Source organism: Staurois parvus, unplaced genomic scaffold (assembly GCF_062004578.1).
Source record: "Staurois parvus isolate SC_StPar_1 unplaced genomic scaffold, SC_StPar_1.0 ptg000047l, whole genome shotgun sequence".
Classification (NCBI taxonomy): Eukaryota; Metazoa; Chordata; class Amphibia; order Anura; family Ranidae; genus Staurois; species Staurois parvus.
This window is the reverse complement of record NW_028317843.1, coordinates 1,650,041-1,674,241: the sequence shown is the minus strand read 5'-3', so window position 1 is coordinate 1,674,241 and position 24,201 is coordinate 1,650,041. Positions and strand designations below refer to the sequence as shown.

Below are 24,201 nucleotides of genomic sequence, written 5' to 3'. Positions count from 1 at the left end.
TCTCAGGTTAGAGGGAGGACAATTCATTATATGATCTCTATTCCCAGAAGAGTTTTTTTTCTTTTTTTTCCTTAAGCATGGTGGGTAAACAGAACAAAGATGAAGGTGGGCATGTTTTTTTGTTGGGCTGCTAATGAATGAACCAGTTGCCAAAACCAGATTTGCATTAAAAGACAAACTCAATCACTGCTTTCCATTTTCAGAAGCATTCTATTGAGACATTCCATTTTAAGGGTGTGATAACAGTTAAAAAAAAGCAATTCTAGAAGACAAACAAAATGTTTAAACATGGGTGCAATTACATTTTCAGGGGTGTTCATTCATGGTGCAGTACAGGGCAGATAGTGGAGAAGGCAGAACACTGTTTTGCAATACTTATTTTGAAATATGTAAAATTACTTAAATAACTCACAAACACACTCACCGTGATAGCTGAGTACGAAGAACCCACTGGTTGTGAAGTCACTATGAAACTTTATAAGGACCTGGTTTGATGTGCTGTAAACAGATTCCAGAGCTGTGTTGCCGCTAAACTGCCCGATCTGGGGAGAACTCTGGTCTGGCCCATCCCTGAAACAAATGATAAAAATGTGTTACAAAAAATAATAATATACGTATTATAGATATATACAGTATGTTGTGTGCAGGTTTTCTTAGTGGAAGGCAAGCAGCAGTACGTGCCGACAGTCTGATTCCCCACTTATAGTAACCAAGTGCTTAATGTCTATTAAAAGGTTGAACTGAACCATGACTAGTGTAGAACAGATGTCCCTGATTCTAACTACTGGCTTCTAGGCCCCAGCCCCTTACTTATAAAATAAAGAAGACAACACAATGACTGGAGTGAAAATGGCCATCGCAGCCTTTTTTTTTAAAAATAATAATTCAACTTAAATTAACATAAAAAAATAAACATTCCTTAAAACAGAAACAGGTCACCTCTAAGCCTGTTGGTCTTTGAAGGCCCCAAAACTAGTTTCTATTATACTCTGCGGAACGTTTGCCCAGTGCCCTCCGGCTTGGAGACAACCCACTATTCGCGGTTCAACAATCTCCATGTTCCAGTTATACTGTCATTAACTGGAATGCACCACAGGGACAAATACCACCGATGGGTCCCGAACCATTCTCTTAGCCTAAATTTTTACTGCTTGCAAAGACCAACAGCTGTCCAGCTGCCATGACATCCACCAACCCATGGAAACGAAAACAGGGAGGGTGGGAAGAAAGCTGTCTTCTGCGTCTGTAGAGCTCTAATGGATGCCAGGGTTAAACCACCCCTCCTTAACTGCTTTCCCGGCACCCTATTGCAGAAAAACTGCTACAAGGCGTCAGGGGTGTGCACAATCACGTATATATACATGATTTTGCATTTCTGGGTAGGGGGAGCGCGCGAGCCCTACCTGCGCCACTATTTGCAGCCTCGGCTGTCAGTCACCGGGTCCCAGCCACTGATTACATGCCTGCACCCGGAGATCACCGAGTATTACTGACAGGGGAGAGAACTGCATAGGTAGAGCCATACAAAAGCAGTGTGCTTACAGTTTAAAGCACACACACATCTTACTGTGAAACAGCACACAGTTAACCCTTTGATCGCCCCAGATGTTAACCCCTTTCTGCCCAGTGCCATTAGTACAGTGTCAGAATGCCCACCGCAGGCCCACTATAAGTTGCTGATCACCGTCATTACTAGTAAAAAAAAATCCAGTATCTATATCGCCATTTGTAAACGCTATAACTTTTACGTAAACCAATTAATTAACATGTATTGGGTTTTTATTTAGCAAAGACAAGTAGCAGAATACATTTTGACCTAAATTTATGACAAAATTTGTTCTTTTAAATTTTTTTACTGGACATATTTAATAGCAAAAAGTAAAAAATTTATTTTTTTTCTCAAAATTAACAGTCCTATTTTTATAGCACCAAAAATAACAAATGCACAGGTGATCAAATACCACCAAAAGAAAGTCCTATTTGTGGGGGGAAAAAAGGATGTAAATTTCATTTGGGTGCAGCGTTGCATGACAGCACAATTGCCAGTTAAAATAACGCCACGCTGTAACGCAAAAAATGGCCTGGTCAGGGAGAGGAGTAAATCCTCTGGAGGGCAAGGGGTTACGCCACCCAAGACCCCACCCAGCCACATGCAACCTCCCAATCTGGTAAGCTCTCTTCTTAAATAACACCACCTCCATTAACCCTTAACCGATTGTCTCCCCTCTTCACCCAGTCATGTCTGCCCTCCACTAATTTTATTTTATTTTTTTGCAGATGACAGTGCCTGTTTCTATCAGGAGTGACAGACAGTAATGATGTCATCATTACTTTTAGAAGGTAATATATGGATTTTCAAAGGCATTGAATGAACAGATTTTTTTTATATATTTTGTATCCTGATATCCTTTGTAGCTACTAAGGAATATATTTTACCAGTTATGGACATTGGGCATGCTACACACGCACAAAAGAACTTGCTGGGTGAGTGTAGTACACTAAGCTCTTCCTCCTCCTCTCCCCAGCTCATGGCAATTTTGGGACTTGTCTATATACACAAAAGCAAAATGAAATGTGCACTTTTTCCATGACCGATTAGAAAAAATGCACACTTTTTTTTTAAACTGCATTGAAAAGAAAATATTTTTTTTCAAGACAATATTGACAAGAGAAACACAATGGGATTTATTTATTAAAGCTAGTTCATTTAGAATCTCATGCACTTCTGCATAGAAACCAATCAGCTTCTAGGTTTTATTGCTAAAGCTTAAATGAATAATCTGAGGTTAGAAGCTGATCTTGCAGATTTTCTTGCAAATTTTTCACTCTCCAGTTTTAATAAATACAAAATTAGAATGCATGAAGGTAAAAAACCTTGAGCCTTTACAATCACTTTAAGTCTTGCTTCACATCTATGCATTAAAGTAACTCTCAGTAAAATGGGCATTCCACTGTGTATTACTGCAATGCATAGCAACGTAATTTACATCAATGTGCCATTGATTTGGAAAGTCACCCCAATGCTCAAGTACAGTAGTTAATGATGGACCAGCAGTGCACTACATGTTCGAAGGTCCGAAAAGATGGAGTGAAATCAGAACATACGTATACTAATTTGCATGACAGCTGGGAAATGTTTACTTTCAGAAGGAAACTTCATCAGTACACTTGTTATTCTAATACTTGGGTGGTCAAATAGCACCATTTCATCTCTGCTTTGCTTAAAGTTCTCACAAGAGACAATGACACTTTGCATCGGTGGTAAACTTACAGCTTGCCTGTTCTAAATACATGCAGATTGCATTAGGAGGCCACTTTTGAGCATTGTGCAGTTAAATTTAGATTCTCCTCTTCTGAATAAAGTATGTTTTCTTCAGATTATATACTTATCTGAACAGTTACATTTTAAGAGCGCTTTTAAAGATTTCAAGAGTCCATAAGTGGAAAATTGTACAAGCAAGGGAACTGCCTAAGGAAAGAATAACGGCAGAAGAATTTGTTTAGTTGAAGACTGAAAGTGATAGGTGGAATGTGGAGATGAAAGTTGAAAAAGAGTGAAAAGCTGACCATAAAGCAGTCTGTTTGATAAATTACATTTTTATCTATATTAAAGGTAAATACTAACATGAAGATGCTGCATATAAATTGACAACGCACCATTTGTTTTGTGAGAAAAGCTGCTCTGCCAGCTGTTATATATATATTTATATATATTTCCCTGAATTTGTGAATAATAGGAGAGTGGTTCACTGTCTTTAAGAACATGTGTCGGGGAGGCTTTGGTTTCCTCCAGTGAACATAAAGTGTCCTACTTTATTCATGTTAGCATGCAATAGAATTGCCCTCTTTCAAAGGTCTAGGTAGTGGGACGTTCCAGTTTCACCCAGGGGGGTGCTTTGGTTTGCTTTATTGAAGAGTGCCATATTTAATGTATGCTTGCCTCCAATAGAGCTGCCCTCCAGCAAAAGTAAATTTGGTAGGAACTGCTATGTTCACTCAGGGGGTGCTTTGGTTTGTTCTAATGAAGAGTGTAACACTTCAGTTATGTTTGCCTCCAACAGAACTGTCCTCCACTAAACATTCAGGTGACAGGACCTGCCAAACCTCAGTTATGTTAGTGTAGCACCCTTCTAGATAGGTTGCTGGGATGTTAGGTAAATTTAGCTCTTTTGGCTGTAATCTATAATCATTGGATCAGCTATTGATTGCTTTAGGCTGTTGTGAATTTTACAGGCTGCAGGTTTGATTCCCCACCTCCCATTTCTAGAACATAGTGGATTGGGAAGTCAAATCAGGAGCCTCAATATTTATTGTGCTTTGGCCAATCCCTTGGAAGGTATACCCAGCAGAAGGCTGGAGAGGCATATAAGTAGTCTGAGCTTTAAAACAGCAGTGTCTTCCTGTTGAAGGGATTACACCTGGCTGTGTGGGGGTGGCTACCCCAATGCCAAGGATCATCAAGTTCCCAGCTGTGGCATAGCTGAGAGGACTATTCTTAAATTTTCCTGCAGCTAAGGATCTGGTCTGGAGAGCTGACTAAAGAGTGCCCTGTGGAGGTTGGAAAGGGTCTAACTGTCCTGTGACATTGTGAGCATTAACTCCTCCCTCGAAAGAGTGTCCAGTGGATACTGGAAGGAATGCCTACGGCTATGCTGTGACATTGTGAGCATGGACCTAAGCCCTAATGATTGTGTGCTGGTGTCTTTTGGGTGACAGTTCCAGTGGTGACTCTGGCTGAGACAGCCCTTGCAAGGTCTCACTTCTGTCTATCTTACTTTGCTCCTAGCGTAAAGACTGTTCAAAAACCTTAGCAAAGTGTAGTGTCATGTCACTATCCCATACCACTCTATATCCTTAAGTTCAGCAATAAATACGAAAAAAACCCCATCCTCTAGACTGTTTATGGAGCAGGAGTGTATGGACTGTTAATATGTGCCTGGCTGCCTTTGCAGTGTTGTGGGAAAGAAAATACCTTAAACTACAGTGGCTCCTTTGGGGGTAGAGTTACATTAGCCTACATTGGAAAAACTCTATTATAAAGGTCTAGGTGGTAGGATCAATTTCATCCTGGGGATTCTTTGGTTTTCTCTAATAAAGAGTGCCACATAGGTATAATATTCTGCAATGAAATACACCCTCCACTGAAATTATAGGTGTTAGGACCCACTAATTTGATCCTGGGATGCTTTGGTTTCTTTTCAAAAATATATTATTAGGTTTTTGTCTTTACCTAAATACACCCTTGTATGCATCTGTATTTCTCTGTGAAGGAGTTAGCCAAATTGGATTGCAGAACTTGACCTGATATGAAGATTTCCTGTTTTTAGTGCACTGCATGAATAAATCATATCATTCTATGCTTTATAAAGAAATAAAATAAATAATTAGATACAAATAATCAAATAGCTAATAAAGGAACTACTCTTGAAACCAAATCAAAATCTAATTTGATAATTTCAGTTCTAAATTCTTTAAATATTATATAAAAACAGAAAACATATTCTGCATTTGAACAATGAATTTTCAAACTCTTCAACTGTCATTGATTAATGCACCTGCGGAATGCATGCAGGCTAATAGCGAACAAAAGGGAAAATAAAATACCTGGATCATTAAGCCAGTGCTGCAATAAATCATCAATGAATAAATGATCTTACCATACAGTTATAAAGTCGTAAATCGGTTCAGTTTGAAGGACTGTGAAGTTGATGTATATTCCATTTCCGGGAGGGACTCTGACCAGCCATAGGCAGTCTTGGAAGTTTGGGTACTCATCAGGATATCCAGGGGAGTAAATAGTGCCATTCATTGCTGTTATATTTCCTCCGCAGAGAGCTGCAACATAGTTCAACAAATACGGATGGTAAGAGGACCTGCTGTAAATACTTAAGTCTGTGGGATTGCATAAAAGACAAGCTGAAGAGCCTGTCAAGTGTAGATACTCGAAACTTCAAGGCTGCTAAGCTGCAGGCAAAAACAAGCACTAGAGCTATGGATTTTTGTTTCTCTGTGTGTTTTATACATGGAAAAAAATTTGGAACCTAAATGCTGTGGCTTATGCAGGAAAAAAGTAATATGATATGCAGAGGACTCAAAACACAGGTGAACTAGATTCTAGTTTGGCTAAGCTTAAAGACTACATAAGAAGTATGAAAATAGTTGCTTATCACACAAACATTTATCAATTTGCACAAAGTATATTTTGTGTGTTTTTTTTTTTTCATTAAAGCCAAAGTGAAATATACCAATGGAATATCCAAGAGCATCCAATTAAGAATGTATGTCCTATTAGTCTAAATACAGTAAGATAATATTTGGTTGGTTGTCACGAATACACACAACTCCTTGTACCACTCTTTAAAATAGACCTCTCCATGTACTGGATTAGTTTACAGTTTTTTTGCTACCATTTTCTAGGCTAAACAACAGAAGCCACGGAGAATGTTAAATACTTTTTCTCTAGGAATGTTAAGTTCTTTCAAATGTGCATTATTGCAAATATAAATTGGCTCTCATTTTGTGTCAAAAGTATATTCTAGTGAATGACATTTGATTAGCAAATACTTAACGCCCACCCACATTGATAGAGTGTGCTGCTTGCCAAAAGCATTGTTAATATTGTCAGCTAGGATTTGTGGCTTTGGTTAGTCAATGGCAAGGACATGTTCTGATAGATAAGCAACAGCTTACCTGCTGAGAAGCATATGTATTAAGCATACAATAATATCTTTAGCCTTGGACATACAATGGTAAGGAAACATATTCAAAGCCAGAACTTTATTAAAGTATATTTAAAAACATTTTGCATGGAATGCTTAAATACCTGTCTGGATTTTTACCATTTGTTCCATAGAGGGATTCCCCTTCACTTTCTGTTCCAGGAACACAATAGGAAGTGAAAGGAAGAGTATGGTGAATCCCCATTTATACAGTTGCCACGAGAACAGACATCCCTGATGGAAGATTACCCCTCTAGTCATGTTCCTGCAACAACTTAAAATGTAATATTTTGTCTTTCAGTCCCATTGTCTGAAACCAGTGAACCAGAACAAACTGATTAGTGAGCCCCTCCAGCAGAAACACAGACAGATATCAGTAAAACAATTATAGTGTTTTTAAACCTTTACCACTCCATTCAAAGCTAAAAAAAAAGAAAATTTATCCTGAGATATACCTTAACGACCTCTATAAACTTAAGCCAAATTGTCATTTACAATATAAATTTCCATTCCAGTTACAGGTATACTATAAGCACCTAAACAATTTACAGTTGTCTGTCCTTGTCATGGGTCTGTGATGGGCATTTGACTAATGAGATAATCAACATAAGGGGATACACCATAAACAACAATATAAACATCGGCAATGTACTAATCTCAAACAAAACTGTGACCAAACAGGCAGGGGGGGAATTTCACTAAACTCAACTAGACCAAAATTTAAACCTAAATATCTTTAAAATGACCCAGCCTGCCTCCTATGCCACTGAACACCACTCTGAGAAATCTTCTCCCACAGTCTACAAGGAAAGCATGCTCAGCTGCAAATCACCTGGGAGACTGGAAACCAGTGCTCTGGCTCAAATGCCTTTGGATTGCATCAATATTCCTCTAATACAATGAAGCCAGCTACACAGTAACATCCATTAGAACAATTCATTATTGGCTACATAGCAGGATACAGTACTGAGTAAGGCTTTGACCAAAACTTGTTAGCTTGTTACTGCTGTATCCTACTATGTAGCCAATGAAGAATTGTTCCGATGGATGTTACCAAGTAGCTGGCTGCATTGTATCAGAGGATTATCCCTCCCACAGTCCCTTGTAACTTTCACTGGTTTCTCCTTTTAATCTCCAAGTCACTACAGTTTTAACTTATTTTCTTTCTCAAAATAAATAGATAGGAACATTATCTTTTGGGTGTGCAGAATACAACTGATAGTATATATGGCTGCCCATGTTGTTAAGAACAAAATGACTGATGGAAGTACCTACCATCACAACGAGGTATTGGATGGTTCCAGTTTCGGCTAATTCCATGCAGACAGGTGAGCGCAGATTCTCCAATTAGTGAGTAACCAGGATAACACTCAAAGGAAATGGTGTGTCCCACTGTAAAATCACTTCCAATTACAAACCCATTGCGAAATGGACGGGGGTCGGGGCAGCTCTGTAACTGGTATGCTAGAGGTAATAGAATGAATCATATAATGAAAAACAAGTATATATAAGTTTTTGCAATTAAATGACAATTTGACAAAGCATTCCCTTAACTGATCAAGGTTAGATTTCCATTGACTCCTCTAGGGTTCTATGTCAGGTCTATGTCATATCTTGCATACTTGTTTAAGGCAAACTACAGACCAACAGGTCATAAACATATTACATTTTTCAATAATGAAAATTAGCAAAGCACAGAAGTGGAAAGATTTTACACTCTCCATGGCTTTGCTTATCCTGCTACACCATTAGGCAATTTCAAAGATACTTGATCTATAGCTAGCAACATATATAACTTTAGCTGGCTCTACATATTACAATGTAATATTATAGTTCCTGTATGACCTTATTTAGATTTGCCAACAAATATACAGTACAGGGGCCTAAGCCATCCATTTAAGTTATATCCATTCAACTAAGAATTCATACTATATAATGGTTAGTACAATAAATCTAAAGGAAAGTGTGCAATATAATGTTCTCACTCATATATAGTATATTAGTAAGCATCATTGGAAAAGCCATTAATATAAAGCAGCTTGATGCTTTATATTAATGGCCTCCTTTTCTACAGTGCAAGTAGTTTGGTTAAAATAACCTGTTTAAATCTTTCAAATTATTATAGTGAATATTTTTTGAATGACATAAAATGAACTTCTTCTTTTCAGCACAATTAAACTTTTTATGTTGATTTCTTGATATATTAGCAAGCTGTCCTTGCAAAAAGAGCTCTCTGAAAAAGGCCGAAAGTTAGCAATTTCTTCCAATTATAGTATTAAATTGTTTTGTCAAGAATTAATGATTTCATTCTGCCAAATAAATTACTTTGTGCAAATACTGAAGCATGTTTCTTTCATGTTAGCTCATTCACTGTCCCCTAATCCCAGACCATCTCTTGGAGAACATTAGATATGCCATTGCTTAAAATGACTTATCATTTTTACAGTAGACATATCATATTTAAAACTTAGCAAGTATTGTCAATTACATTAAATCAATTGTGTACATTGCTCTTTTATTCAGTTTAAATATGTTAAATATATTTCAGTGCCATCAAAACAAAAGATATTTCCAGTTTTACAGTTTTTCTTCAGAAAGCAACCCCAGCCCAAATGGAAAAATCTGCGTCCTGGCAGCATGCTGTAGAGAAGAGCTTTTTGAACTCTTTGAAGAGTGACATAAAAGAGTCACAGCAGAAAATGAGCAAGTGGTCCTTTGGGCCTGCCTTGTTTATTTATTTTTATATATATATATATATATATATATAGATAGATAGATAGATAGATACACAACATACAGTATATATAGACAGTATACAGTGTATATATATCCACTGACTGTTCATTAACTCACTACCACAGCTGAAAGTCTATTCCAAGCATCAACTACTGTTGATAAATAGTACTTTCTAAAATTAGTTTTGAACTTTCCTTCTTCTAGTTTGAGGCCATTTCCCCATATTCTTGATGTCTGCATTATATTGGAAAAACTGCCCTCCTGAACCTTATTCACACCCTTAGGCCTTGTTCATACTGGTGCACTCTTGCTGTGCAAAATGCACTTTGCCAGTGTGACAAAAGTGCATGAAAACTATTCCACTTAAACTACTCTATAACTGTTCACCTTACTGAATCTTTAATGTAGTTTTTCAAAAGTGCCCCAAAAAATGCACCTTCCATTGTAAGTCAATGGGAATGCATCAAAAACGTCACATGTCCATGTTTCAAAGGTGCATGCTGGGAGTCAGGAAACAAGAAAGTATATATATATAGCTTTTCTTTATGATGTGATCTTTCTTTAATAAAAATAGCCTTTTGGACAATATTGGTGAGCTGTTGTGTGCTGGCAAATATGAACGAGTAAACAAGAAAGAGCAAAAAAACCAAGTTTTTTGAAAAATGCATACCACATTTTTAAGCGCACCAATGTGAACTGCCCTTAATTTATTTAAACATTTCAAAGGTGAGCTCTTCCTTCAGCAGAGAGAATGTGTTTTGCTGATTGCAGAACTCTAGGGCCTCAGCTGAGTGCTTCCAGGTTCATAACATGTTTGGAAGTCTCCTGGTGTCTTGGGGGTGCGCAGGGACAGATAAGCCCAGACACATGGCAGAGGAAGGGAGTGGACACCACCTTTCCTATAGTGTAGAATTGGTAACTTCTACTATTAAAGCAGCCAGGAGCAAAAAAATCTTGGCTTCAAGTACTGACACTGCCATAACTTAATTTATTTTGCCAAAAGCAAAATGTGAATGATGACCTTAAAGTGGTTCAACACCCCCCCCCCCCCAAAAAAAAAATACACACACACAATACTTACCTGAGCCTGATCTCAATCCTGGCTCTTTCCCTCCACACTGGCTCAAACACAGCAGCAAGAGCCATTGGCTCCCTCTGCTGTCAGTGGGGGGTGGGACCAAGCCTCACTCTGTGTGCCCTATGTACACACAAAGTGCAGCTCAGGAGAGAGCAGAGTAAGGGCAAGCGGCATGCTATGGGGGGCACTTGGCAGGAGTAGGAGCCAGGAACACCAGTGGGGGATCCAAGAAGGGCTACAATTTGCAAAAATCATTGCACAGATCAGGTATGACATGGTTGCTATTATTGTTAATATTTTTATTTTTTTTGTACCTTTACAATCACTTTTAACATAAGCATATGTTAAAATGGACTGAACTCCATTAAACCATTAACAATAAAACACTGTTGCTTTGATTTATCTCTGCTGCAAGACTCATAAGTAGCTTTATACCTGTTTCAGATTTGCAAGCAATGCTAATGAATAGGTTAGAAAATGTTTGATAAGCATTGTACACTTTTATTTTTAACTCTTTGAATGAGATGAGGAAGGGGAGAAGGAACAGAAGATGAAAAAAAAGAATAAAAGAGGAAAAAGAAGATAAAAGGGGAAATGATAGGGAGATACCTTCTGTTAGCCTGACTGCCCAGAACCATTGGTATAGAATGAGGATTGCAAGAGAGTTGCAAAGTTTTAATTGCCAATTGGAAGTACCAGAAAAATTGTCATTATATTTTTGAGTATTCATGTATTTTACCCAATAAAGTCATATTTTAAGCATCTTTTTTGGGGAGATTTACTAAAACTGAAGCACTGAGAATCTGGTGTAGCTGTGCATGGCAGCCAATCAGCTTATACCTGCATCTTGTTCAATTAAGCTTTGACAATAAAACCTGGAAGCTGGTTGGTTTTCTATGCAGAGCTGCACCAAATTTTGCACCATATAGTTTTACTAAAAAATCCCCTTTGTATGTTGTTGTTTTTACTATTATTTTTATTTAAAATAAAATGGCATTCACAAATAAGGCAAAAAAAATATTTTATTTTCACGGAAGTCAGTGTTGTTTACCCTTACAAGCATGTGGCTAACTGCCGATCTGCGAAGGCCTTTTTTCTGTGTTTTATTCAAACAGAGTGACTGTGAGCCTAAGCGGCATTCTCCAACTCTCTGTAGTATGTTTGGAGAAGTGTCAAGCTGTCGAAAACAATGTACATCTTCATGTTGCAGCAGAACATCTTCACTAGCATGCCCGTAATATATGTGCAAATGTTCAAGAGTAAGTTTCCTACGACAGAACATATTTATGACTTAACGCTTTTCACAGCTCGGTGCTGTTTTCACAGATACAGAAAAATACTTGTCACCACAGATACTGGAAGATCATATGCCTAGTGTCCTATATAGATCAAGATGACCTGACATATGGAGCACAAAATGTGACATTTATGTTTTAGCTGTAGATAAATGTACATGATAATGTCAACATTCTATGCAATGAAAATATTTTAGTCTGCGTAACTGAAGGAATAATGCTTATTCAGGGCCGTTATAACATATGGTCACCACATTTGCCTAATGTACTTCCTAAACAGAGCAAGATCATCTGCAAAGCAACCAGGAACCTAAGGCCTGGTGGATGCCCAGAAAGCCCAGCTACAACCTTCACACACTTGCAGTAATCTGGGTGGGGCAGCACAAAAGTTGTGCCCCTGCCTGACACTTCACAAAAAATGATACTTGTAGGTAGCTGCTGTCCAATGGGGCTGTCCCAGGTCAAACATTGCAAATGAGGTGGCTTCTCTGTACCTCTTGCAATCTTTATAAATGTCAATTGGAGGAATAAGGGGATCTAAGTTGTTACTTTTCCTAGGCTTCCGCTCTTCCTTAAGGAAGAAATATGACCAAAGCTATATTGAGGATCACAGGAGCACAGTTCGTTCTGCACTCCCGTGACCCATTATCAGCTGAAAGTGGGCTAATGCCAGTCAAGGTCCTGAAAGATCCTCATTTTAATGTCAAGATCAACCCAGATGCCTGAACAGGCAGCTGTCTCAGCCTCTCAGTGAGCTACTGAGAGGCTTAACCAGCCGCTTCCACCCCATCCACAGCTCAACACTCCAGTAGGACAGAGGAGAGAGCCTGTGACTGACATCCACTGGCTCTCTGTTAACTGAAGACCGGGAACTGAGTGATCAGTACTTGGTCTTAAATCTGGGATTGGTGCTGCAGCAATCTAGGTGACTATGATTGTTTTTTTTTATTCTTGAATTCTCTTTTAATCCATCTCTATTCCTAAATGTAAATATTGGGAAGGTGACAGCACCATAGCCTCTGAAGAAACCCTTTCGTAAACTAGGTCTAGATACATACAAATTTGGTATAAGCATGGTTATATTTTCACTGGGGTTATATTTTTAATTGAGGTTTTTTATGGTTTTGAAAAGAGTAAGGAGTAGTAAAAGTGTATCTAACACCAAGAACAAAAATGTTATGAGGGAGGTTGTAGACCAATTTAGGAGAGCAGTCAAGGGCCAGCACTGCTCCCCCATAGATGCAGTACAGTGGGTAAGATTTGTCCCCCCAGAACAGGAAGAGCGTTACTGGAAGGATCACCAGGTGAAAAAATTGTTATCTTTGTCCCATATGGGAGATTTTCCATCACTATATATGTCCCATATGGGATTTTTCCTTTCCCAGAGACACAGAGGGAAGTAAAAGGGATATCCTCTCTAAAACACCTTAGGATCTGTTAACCACAAGCTGTTTCCAAATTAGAAAGTTTTGCCTTTCCTCTTATTCCTATGACAAACACAAAACAATTTGGACTACTGATCACTTTCTGCAAATGTAATGGAGGTTCTAACCTTTCCCGACTTAAAAAAAAAATATAAATATATACACAAACACACACACTTGAAATTACGCAAATATTTAAATAGCAAGACAGTTTATTAGAATGCACACACTCAAATTTTTTCTTGTTCTACATAATCCAATTAGTCTAATTGTTGTACTTTTGTAATATTGTTTATCAGAAAGGGTTTGAAAAACCCTATTGAAGATAAAGTTAATTTATCCTCACAGTAGGGAAAATGTCTTTGTTAATGGCAACTAGACTAGTTCCCTGAATCCATCCCTATATTAATGAATCTTACTAATTGCAGTTAAATATACCACAACTAGTAAGAAACACATCAAATGTACATTTAAATGTGCTCATAAACTAGCCATCAATTTAGAAAAATAATTTGAAATTATGACCATATCTATGACTTTGGAAGGTATGGGTTTTCTTGCTAAGACTATTGAAATGAAAAAAGTTCCTTTTTTCAAATTAGGTATCACTTCACTTGCAGATATGTCAGCAGTCAACAATTTATATAGTTATAGGACTTGTGCTACTCTAGGATGCATTATACATGATCTGACTAATGCCATCCTAATGTTTGTTTTCTTGATAAAATATCTATACTGACTTTTATAATAAAACAGAAAATAATCACGTCTCGTTCCATCACATATCCCTAAAATAAGAGGATTATTCTTCATTTTGGGATACATATTGTCATGCAAATCATTCCGTTACATTTCAATGGCCAAATGCACATCCAGAACAACTTATGTACAGGGCAAATATAGTCTAATGTTATAGAGACATTTTTCCACACTGCATACATCTGTTTCGGGCTCTTTAGGGCAATCATCAATGCAATGTACAGAAACCATGGCTTCTATGGACCATACAGGTTATGGTGAGAAGGGACTTAAGGAATCAAAAAGCTCTTAAACTGAACCAGTGCATTGCACAGTAAAACCTTTTTGCAGTTTGGAATAATTGGCTCTATACCATTAAGTTATTTTTACACTAGACATCAGCCCTACTTGAAGTGCATCTAGCTGTTAGAGCATAAAGGAATGATTTGGATACCTCCACAAACTGTGAAATGAGGAATAATCATTTTATTTTTGAGATATGTGATGAAATGGGAGATTTGAATATCTTCGTTTCTAAGAAGGTTTTACTGTGTTACACACTGACTTGATTGAAGGGCTTTTTAATTCCTTTAGTCCCTTCCAACCAGAAACCATAACATATCCAGCAGAAAATGGAATGTGTGCAACTTTTTAAACAAAGAAATAGATAAGATAGATAGATAGATAGATAGATAGATAGATCCCAGTATCTTCACAATGAAAAGGAAAGTAGTATTTCATCTTGATCAGCCTCCTCCCATGTGTCATTCCATACCCTCATCATAGTCCCACTTATCCAGAATACATAAATAGATAGACAAACAGACAGGAAATGGCTGTTGTGAAATACATGGAATGTATATACAATTATTTGAGCATCTGAATATTTATGATGCACAAGCAATTGTAACAGATGACCTTGGTCTATTAACATCATCTGAAAAGTGTAAAATCTGGAGAATTTGGCAATGCTGAATGATTACCAATTACAGAGTATACACTGGCATTAACCCTATATCCTTTGGATTATTCTCACTAGTCCAATATCAGTATCTACACAGCGGCCACCCTATGTAATGTGATTAAACAGGCCAATTATCTCGAAGATGTTTAAAATACATTCTGAATCTTTTTCATGTAAAACTGGACACAAACCAGTTAGATTTTCATTAGACCTGATTAGCTGGATCAGCAAAGTGTACCAGCAACTATATAGTACATGTGCCAATCTTATTGGTAATCATTTTAAAGTGAAACTTTAGTCCAAACTCACTCATATGTTAAATTGTTTATTGGATCAGACTATGGACATAAATCTCATTCTTCTAAAAAAGCACATCAACACTTTGCGTCTAAGTTATCATTTGGCATCCTTTATACATTCTGCTAAGATAATTCTCAACATCTTTAGGATGCCTCAATGAACAGGTCTGAGTACTGAGCTAACCTAAAAAGTCATTCCTCCGTAACCTAGGTTGGCCATACATGGTTAGGTTTTTTGCATTCAGACTTGTCCTTCAGCAGCAGCCAAAGTGGGGGAAGCCACACACTGATCCAAATTCGGCCAGCCCCTGTTGATCTTTGTGTGGCTAGCTTTAGAAACTTTCAGGGGCCAACTGAAGAGCTGATAAAACACCCAGCCTTCCTGAAACTGGATAAGCATTGATGGAATTGAATTGTCTTTCATGTGTCAAATGCAGATGGGCATAGGAAAAAAGAAATACCATGAAAATAAAATGACACAGGTGTCGAATTGACGGGGAAACCATTTGTTTGGAGAAATATATAAATCTCTGTTTTGAGGTTGGTATATTTAATGTCATGTATGAATCGAATGACCGGGTATTCATTTTTTCAGCATGTTTCAGTTCATCTTGAACAGATTGTTTAGATAGCCCCACTCACTGCCAACTCATTGGTAAAAGAGCTTACAATAAAACTCTGGTGTTTTAGCTTTCTTTTATAATTGTTCTGTCTTATTCGAAAGATCATTCTGTCTATGATCACTAATAAGAATGTTAAGCGGTTGTGGAAATTATTTATTATCTTTATTTATTTATAATAGTCCTGATCAACTTTTTTAGTTACATAAATATGATGCATTTGATTGTCCTTTTTTCTGGTCAGCAGATGGAGATCTAGGTTTTTCATATGCTTTCTTCTGATTCTTTAGATACTTTGTTGTAAACAACTTGTTATTTACAAAACTCAATAGATCAAACTTAAAGTGATAGTAAAGTCCTATTGTTAATGTTTTAACTACAGTTAAGCTTGAAATAAAGCTTACCTGTAGGTACTGTAAATATCTCCTAAATGTACAGTTTTTAGGAGATATTTACTTGTGTAGCAGCTAGCTCATGCACTCTGAAGGAACAGCATACTCATGCCATTCCTTCAGAGCACTGTAACGTAAATAGTGACTCCCTCGCATGTTCGCAGAAGTGACATAATCGCAACTCGGCTATTCAAAGGACCGAAGCACGTGAACCCGGAAGGAAGACTGGGTGAAGATGAAAGCCCTATCAGTGGTGACAGCGCACCACTGGAGGTCTTAATTTTAAGATCCAGCTCCCACCCAAAAAAAAAAATTCCAAAATTGTTAGAGGATGGAGGAGGCAGAAAAGTAGAAATTCCCCTTTAAAGAATTTAAAGAACCACTCAAATCACTAGAGGTTTCAATTAGACAAAGCAAACCTTAAAGCAAGGAGAATCTACTATGTTCTCTCTTTTGAATAACTCAAATAGGTCTAGAAATTATTTTTCAAATATTAAATGTTATTTGGGATAAAAACATCTTTATAAATTAAAAATATATACTTATTTATTTATAAACTAAAATTAAATACATAAATAAAGCTCAAAAGCATTATAGATTCCCTTTAGGATAGAAACTTGAAATAGAATGACAATTCAATTATTCTACTTTTGTATCAGTTACACTTTTCACTTCATTTATTATTTCTTTATGTCAATATTTTTTCATACATCTTCTCGTTAAAATAAAATTGTCAGAGAGTAAAGGGGAGCACATAACAGTAAGACCACCCAGTGAGGTGCTGAAATATAATGTTTTATCAAAGAATTATTACATTCTCCCATACTCCTGCTTCTTTACACAAATTCTCCCCCAAGTACTTTGTTTGCCAGCTTCACAGTCATTTATAAATAGACACACCGCTGTGCTCAAAAGTTTGAAAATGCACATTTTAAAAACTTTTTATTGATTGCATTAGAATAGCAAAGTGTGTTGCTCACCTTGATAAATGATGTGAAATCCCTGCTTGTTCTGTGAATAATCACTATGGAAATACAAGCTGGTCTCATGGGTTGTGCTGAACAGGGAAGCAGGGACCTGAGGGCCGCTTAACCTGCCAATTACTGAGCCAATGTCTGCAGAGCCGCTCCGTACTTCCAGGTAATCGTGTATTGTTTCCGTAGAGAAATTGACAAACTGCAGATGCACACCTGAAAAGATAAATCACGTACGCTGCATTACTTAACGATACATTTAATTAAAACAACAGCTGCAAAGTACGCTTCAAACTGTTTATTGCACTTCTGCTGTTTTATAAGCATGGTGGCCCTTTTGATTTATTTCATGTGGATTCAACTTTAAAGGGGATACTTTTTTTATATTGTAATAAAAAATAAATAAACACGCGAATAAATAAATATATAAACAAACATATATTTCCTTCAGATACGTATGAAATGTTATAGGTGGAATGATGTAATTACCATTTGCACTCAGCAAAACCTACTACTGTTGTGAAGAAAATCTGATTAAACAGACTGCTGAAAAAGAGAGAGGTTTTGTCTCTCTTTGCTAGCACAGGTGGGGCCATCTGGATTAATCATTTCAAGATTAGTTTCTGTTAGAGTGCATCTGATTTAAATTGCCTAAAAAGGGGGATTGGGGTGGCAAACATGGACTCTGTATGGGTGTGGGGGGGGGACACATAATCCAAATTAGTTAAACCATGGTAATCTTGATCACAGTTAGTGTTTTGTTCACATGTGTGTGTAGCGCTCTCCTAGTTAGGCTGCTAGGTAAATTTAGTTTTTGGCTCCTCCGTAGTAAGTGGATCAGTTGCTTATTATGTTTGTCTGTTCCAGGTTTCCTAAGCTGGGTGTGTGATTTCTCCCACCTGTCTTTGGAAGAATCTTCCGGAATATAGGGCAGGGGGATCCAGATGCACCAGAAGATTTTGGTTGGGAGGTATGTGTGGGGGCAGAGGACCTTGGATTTCAATTAAGAGAGCAGCCAGTGCATGGAATACTTTGCACTGAAAAGAAGTATTGTCCCCTGTGCTGAAAAAAAAACTCAATAACTAAATTTAGGCTTTAAAGTGGTTGTAAAGGAATTTAAAAACATAAATAAAAAATAACATGCCTATACAGTACATACCTGCTCTGTGCAATAGAATTGAACAGAATGGCCCCAAACCTCTTCTTATCTGTTGCCCCACTGATACACCTGGCTCCTCCTCTCTGGCTAGTGCCCTAATAAGAATTCACTTCCCATGGGGGCACTCATGTGGGCTCGCCCTTGAGCCCCTTTGCTGTGTACATTGACACTAACAGTGAGATTCAGCCCCGCCCCCCACTCCCATGTCACTAGCTTTGATTGACAGCAGTGAGAGGCAATGGCTTCTGCTGCCTCAACAAAGCCTGTGAGACCAGGAAGTGAGGGAAGAGAGAAGCTGCAGATGTGCACAGTGCTGGATTGAAGCAGAACTCAGGTAAGTATTAGGGGAGTCCAATACAGATGCCTAAACCTTTTGTACCTTAATGCAAGGAATGCATTAAGGTAAAGAATGTTTAGGCTTTAGAACCACAAGGCAAAACTAATTCTGCACATATTACCTGTATTCATAGTAACAAATACCCACCAAATCCAATGGGAAGTTTTACTGTCCATGTGCAATCTAAGCTACTTGGGTAGTTTCCAGGAAATCCAGGACTGAGTATCACTCCACTGAAATCGGACATAGCGCCACCACATTGTGCTGGAAGAGATCAATGTATAGTCAACATTTTCAAGATAATATGGCTGTATGTAAACATTGTGTTACCTTTGACCTTGTTTAGATAAGCAGTGGGCTTTACTGGACTTCATCAGCTTCTGGAAAAACTCTCCAGAAATAGATAGTAGACTCTCAACAGATGAATGGTGCAGGCTTTCAAATGAAGCAGTGGTGAGTACAGAGAAACCACTGGAGTGCATGCACTAGCATGCATTTACCTTTTTTTGGCAGTTCACACCTGAGCTCACCCAGGCCATATTTGAATGATAATTCCATTCATTCACAAAGATCTATAATGTATACAGTATATACACGATATGCCGTAAAGATATTTCCTATTTATTAAGGTTAAGATTGAAAGAAGCCTGTTATTTATTGAAATTAATGAGATATCAGAACAGTAACCCATCCCTTATCAGGTGGTCAATTTGAGGTTTCATGCAGAAAAAGGGAGTCACAAAGCTTCTGCTGTACTGTTACTTTAACTAACCCATGTTTCTTTGGGAATCCTTTGTCCTGTATTATATATTTATTTATAAAGCAAAGAATTTTAAGTGTGTTTAAACACTTTTTAAAAAAGTATAAAATAAAAATGAAATACAATTGGCCTTTAGAGTTTCCCTTTAAAACTCATATAGATTCTGACGGAAAATAAAAAAGTGAGCCGTGTCTAAAAGAAGCAGCTCACTGCTCATTTTAATGAACCATTAGGCACACACACATGATAACATCCTTTTGTACAGGATCTAGACTTTTCATTCATTAGGACCTCAATCTGCTATTTCAACTAGGGGAGAATAGCTCATAACATCCAAACTCCTACATAAAGTTAGTATAAAAAGAATATGCCAATGCAGCAATATATTGCTATATACATTTTGTAAAGTAATGAGTATGTCAGCAAGTATGTCCTTACCAATGCAAATAGGAATAGGATAATTCCATCTTCGTACAGGGCCAGGCATACATGTGATGTGAGAATGACCCTAAAATGAGAAAAAGAATTAGATGTATGGAATAAATTACATTTATAATACTTATACTATTTTAAGTTGGGCTGTTGAGAACTGTACTGCAGTTACTGGTACAGTACAGGGCCGATATATACTGTAGATATTCATTACAATGCCATATCTATTAGCTATAGGTGAGAATGCTATAAGTGGATGAAAGATGTCATTACCTGAAGAGAATAGCCTTGATCACAGTGGAATGATACCACATCTCCAACCATATATCTGTCACCAACTTTTATTCCATTGCTGGGCATTTGTGGCTCCGGACATGAATCAAGGCCTATTGCTGAAAAATAAATAATACAACTAATATTATATATGTATATTTAACTACTCAATGTGTGTTTGAAGTCAAATAACCAATAAAGATACATGGCTGTATGTAATAACATGTAATATTATTTGTTTGGAATAAACCATAGTTTTTCTGTTTTAGAAAATATATTTGTCATACTGTAGGCCAATGGTTTAAAAATGCATCAGAGTTTTGCATTGCCCATGTGCTACATGTACTCCTCTTGATGTTCATGTGGGCTTAAGCATTGAATGAAACTTTAGATCAGGGTTTCTCAACCAGGGGTCCAAAGAGGTTGTTAGGGGGTTCCTTGATTGATGAGCAATTTCTGCCTTCAGATATGTTCCCACTGACACCATTGATCTTTTTTGCTTTCTGAAAAGGGGTAATCCTTCCCAATGAGCACAAGGGTAAGGAGCACTCTCCCCACTGACCATCACACTAATCTATTATGAGTTGTAGATATAGTAATGTTCAGTAGGGGTTTCCTATGACCGGGGGGGGGGGGGGGGGTTCCTCTGTGTTATAAAAGTTGAGAATGGTTGCATTAGATTATTAAAACTAAATATCTCACCCATAGAGACATACAGTAGCTGATGTCACTTTGATCTCTGAATTAGCAGTAGAGATTATCTCCATGTGTCTCAAGCTACATAAAACTGAAGTATCAGTTTCCGAGGTGTTAGCTGTAAGCCTTTAACCACCTCTCGCCCAGCCTAATATAATAATACGGCTGGGCAGAAGCACCATTATACTGGGTGTAAGTTATATAATGCATGCCCTAGGGACTGCACAGCAGTTCTATCTGTGATTCTCTGTGTCCAGCGGACACAGCGGATGATAGATCATTGTACCAGGCTGGTTCTGGTACCATGTGATCGCTGTGACCAATAACAGCAATCACATATCAGTTGTACACAATGGATTTAATTAATATCCATTCATTGGGTACTACTGTGACCTCTGTGATTGGTCATAGTAATCACATAGTACCAAGGCAATAACAGCGGACCTCTACCATGTGATAGCTGTGGCCAATCACAGCTATCACAGTAGTACACAATGGCACATGAATAGATGCCATTCATAAAAGTGATTGCTTACAACAGTTATCATCACTGTAATAAGCATCATAGTGTTAAAAAAAATCTTGATCACCTCCCCAGAGCCATTGTGGTAACAGCTACGGTCACAGTATGTAAAAGAAAATGTAAACAAAGTTACAAAATGTAAAAAAATATCAGTACATCAGTCATGATCAATTTTCATATATATATATATATATATATATATATATATATATATACACACACACCATAGTCTGTATATTTTACCAAAGAAATGTAGCAGAACAAATATTGGCCTAAATTTATAAAGAAATATTTATTTGCAAAATTATTTAACAGAAACTATTAAAAACGTTTTTTTAGCAAAAAAGAATAAGAAACACAGTGATGATTAAATATAACAAAAAAAAAAGTTCTATCTGCCTAAATAAATGATAACAAAAAACGTATTTGGGTACAGTGCTGAGTAATTGTCATTCGAAGTGTGACAGTGCTGCAAATTTGAAAATTGGACTGGGCAGGAAGGGAGTGAAAGTGTCTGATTTTGAAGTGGTTAAAATACATATATGTTGTATAATCTTAAATTATTTCTATTGGTTGCAATATGCCACAATGAATTTATAATTTAGAACTGCAATCATAATGGACAAAGCTTCCCTATAGTCACAAATCACGATCAGCAAGATTTATTTGAAAAAGGTTGACTTGGATATGGTTAGACTGAAGCACAATCCTATTTACTATGGAAAAAGATTTCCATTTGGAAGTAATGGAATTTTGTATAGTACGCTGACATTGACAAATTCCTTTCTGTGTTTTCAGGTAATACTAATTGAATTCATACAAATTACTCTAGTCCACCTATCAGCATTTATGTCCCTCTTATCTGCTTAGGTAACAGGACCAGCTGCATAATTTTGGAAGGCACTGAGGGGCTATTGTCCCCGCAAGACACTGCAACCTCCGTATCTCCCAACAATACAAAATATAGGATTCACTCAGATTTATTTAGGGAACATTTCCATATGGCAGCATTTTATCGTTTCTACCTGGTTTAAGCGTAATCCAGAAATGTCACAGTTTGCTGAAGGATGTCCTGATTTTACCACTAAATATGTTTATTTATATATGTTGCTTTTTCCTAAATCCATTGCTGTTATTCACTTACACTGGCACAATTATACCGTACTGCAATCCTTAAACTGCTTCTCCAGGCACCAAATAAATTGAACTGTTTATTCTGTACAGGTAACATTGCAATTGTGCTGAAGTCAGGATACCTTATGTCTACATTTAATAATTATATAGAATTTAAAGTAGATCTAAACCCATCACTACAGTCTTACATAAGCAGTAACATGTTTATGTAAAAGTTCTTTTCAAACCTGCAGCTTTCATTAAAAGAATAACTGGCTGATCCTGCCATGAAGATCCCTGTACAGATAGTTGGGCTTATTGGGTGGCAACTGTCTCCCAGTTGTGCCTCTGAGTTCTCACCAACAAATTCAGTGTAACTACTACTATCTGCAACATGTTAATGTAAAGTTAATGTGGTAAAAAATAGGCCAAATGATTTTTTTCTCTGCATTTAGGAAAAAACCTTCAATTTGCAGCAACCTCCAAGGCCCCCCCCCCCCCCCCATACTTACCTGGACCTGATCTTGATCCAGCGATGTGCATGAGAGCAGAGGCTCTCTCAGCTCTCTGCCTCCTCATTGGTTTAGAGACTATCTTTTTTTTTATTACATTTTAATAATCATTTTCCAAATGGTACAATGCCCACAAGACAATAAAGAAAAAATATCAACAAATTACATTTTGATTACTTTATGACACTTAACCATTTTTTATGATAAATTAAATAAGTACTTAAGGGCAGCACAGTGGCAAAGTGGTTAGCACTTCTGTCTGGCAACACTAGGGTGTTGGTCTGAATCATAAACACAGCACTAACTGCACAGAGTTTGCATGTTCTCCCTGTGCCTGCATGAGTTTCCTCCGGGTACTCTGGTTTCCTCCCACACTCCAAAGACAGGCTGGTAGGTTTAAATTGGCCCTAGTATGTGTATGTATGAATGTAAGTTAGGGACCTTAGATTGTACACCCCTTGAAGGTTAGGGACTGATGTGAATGTACAATATATATATGTAAAGCACTGTGTAAATTGATGGCGCTATATAAGTACCTGCAATAAATAATATAATGATAAATAAATAAGGGAACACTATAATTATCCTAAATGCCAAACATTATAATTCCAACAAAACATTAACTAACAAATATAAAAATAACTGTGTATGTGCTGTGCATAGTGCTGTATACAGGTGCAGTCTGTGTCTGTGTTGCTGTATACAGGTGCAGTGTGTGTCTGTGTTGCTGTATACAGGTCCAGTGTGTGTTTGTGGTGCTGTATACAGGTCCAGTGTGTGTTTGTGGTGCTGTATACAGGTCCAGTGTGTGTTTGTGGTGCTGTATATAGGTCCAATGTGTGTCTGTGGTGCTGTAAACAGGTGCAGTGTGCTTTACCATAAAAAGATAAAAAAAAGACCACACAGATAGATGCCCTTTATTGCTAGAAAATGGGTGGGGGGATAATAAAAAGTCACTATTTTAGTGGTTGCAGCTCCACATAAAAAGGTCTTGAGCCACCTAATGCACAAACTAAAAAAAACAAACCAGAAAAGTGCAACTATCTAAGTGTAGAAGTGTAGTGGGAAGTAAAATGTTATTAACAAAATGAACTCCCTCTGTGTAAAGCAGAGTTTCTCAATTCCAGTCCTCATGGACCCCCAACAGGTCATGTTTT

At 37.4% G+C, this 24,201-nt stretch overlaps 1 protein-coding gene across 1 annotated transcript in view; it reads right to left on the bottom strand.

The window, feature by feature from the left end:
• Positions 1 to 24,201, bottom strand: part of CSMD3 (CUB and Sushi multiple domains 3) — a 1,455,553-nt gene that overhangs the window by 259,322 nt on the left and 1,172,030 nt on the right. The window contains exons 39-45 of the mRNA XM_089664334.1: positions 20,201 to 20,319; positions 19,934 to 20,003; positions 18,883 to 18,999; positions 17,246 to 17,455; positions 7,995 to 8,183; positions 5,658 to 5,835; positions 425 to 570 (exon numbers count right to left, since the gene is read on the bottom strand). Of these exons, the coding sequence (XP_089520460.1) occupies positions 425 to 570; positions 5,658 to 5,835; positions 7,995 to 8,183; positions 17,246 to 17,455; positions 18,883 to 18,999; positions 19,934 to 20,003; positions 20,201 to 20,319 (1,029 nt within the window). The remainder of the gene's footprint in view (positions 1 to 424; positions 571 to 5,657; positions 5,836 to 7,994; positions 8,184 to 17,245; positions 17,456 to 18,882; positions 19,000 to 19,933; positions 20,004 to 20,200; positions 20,320 to 24,201) is intronic.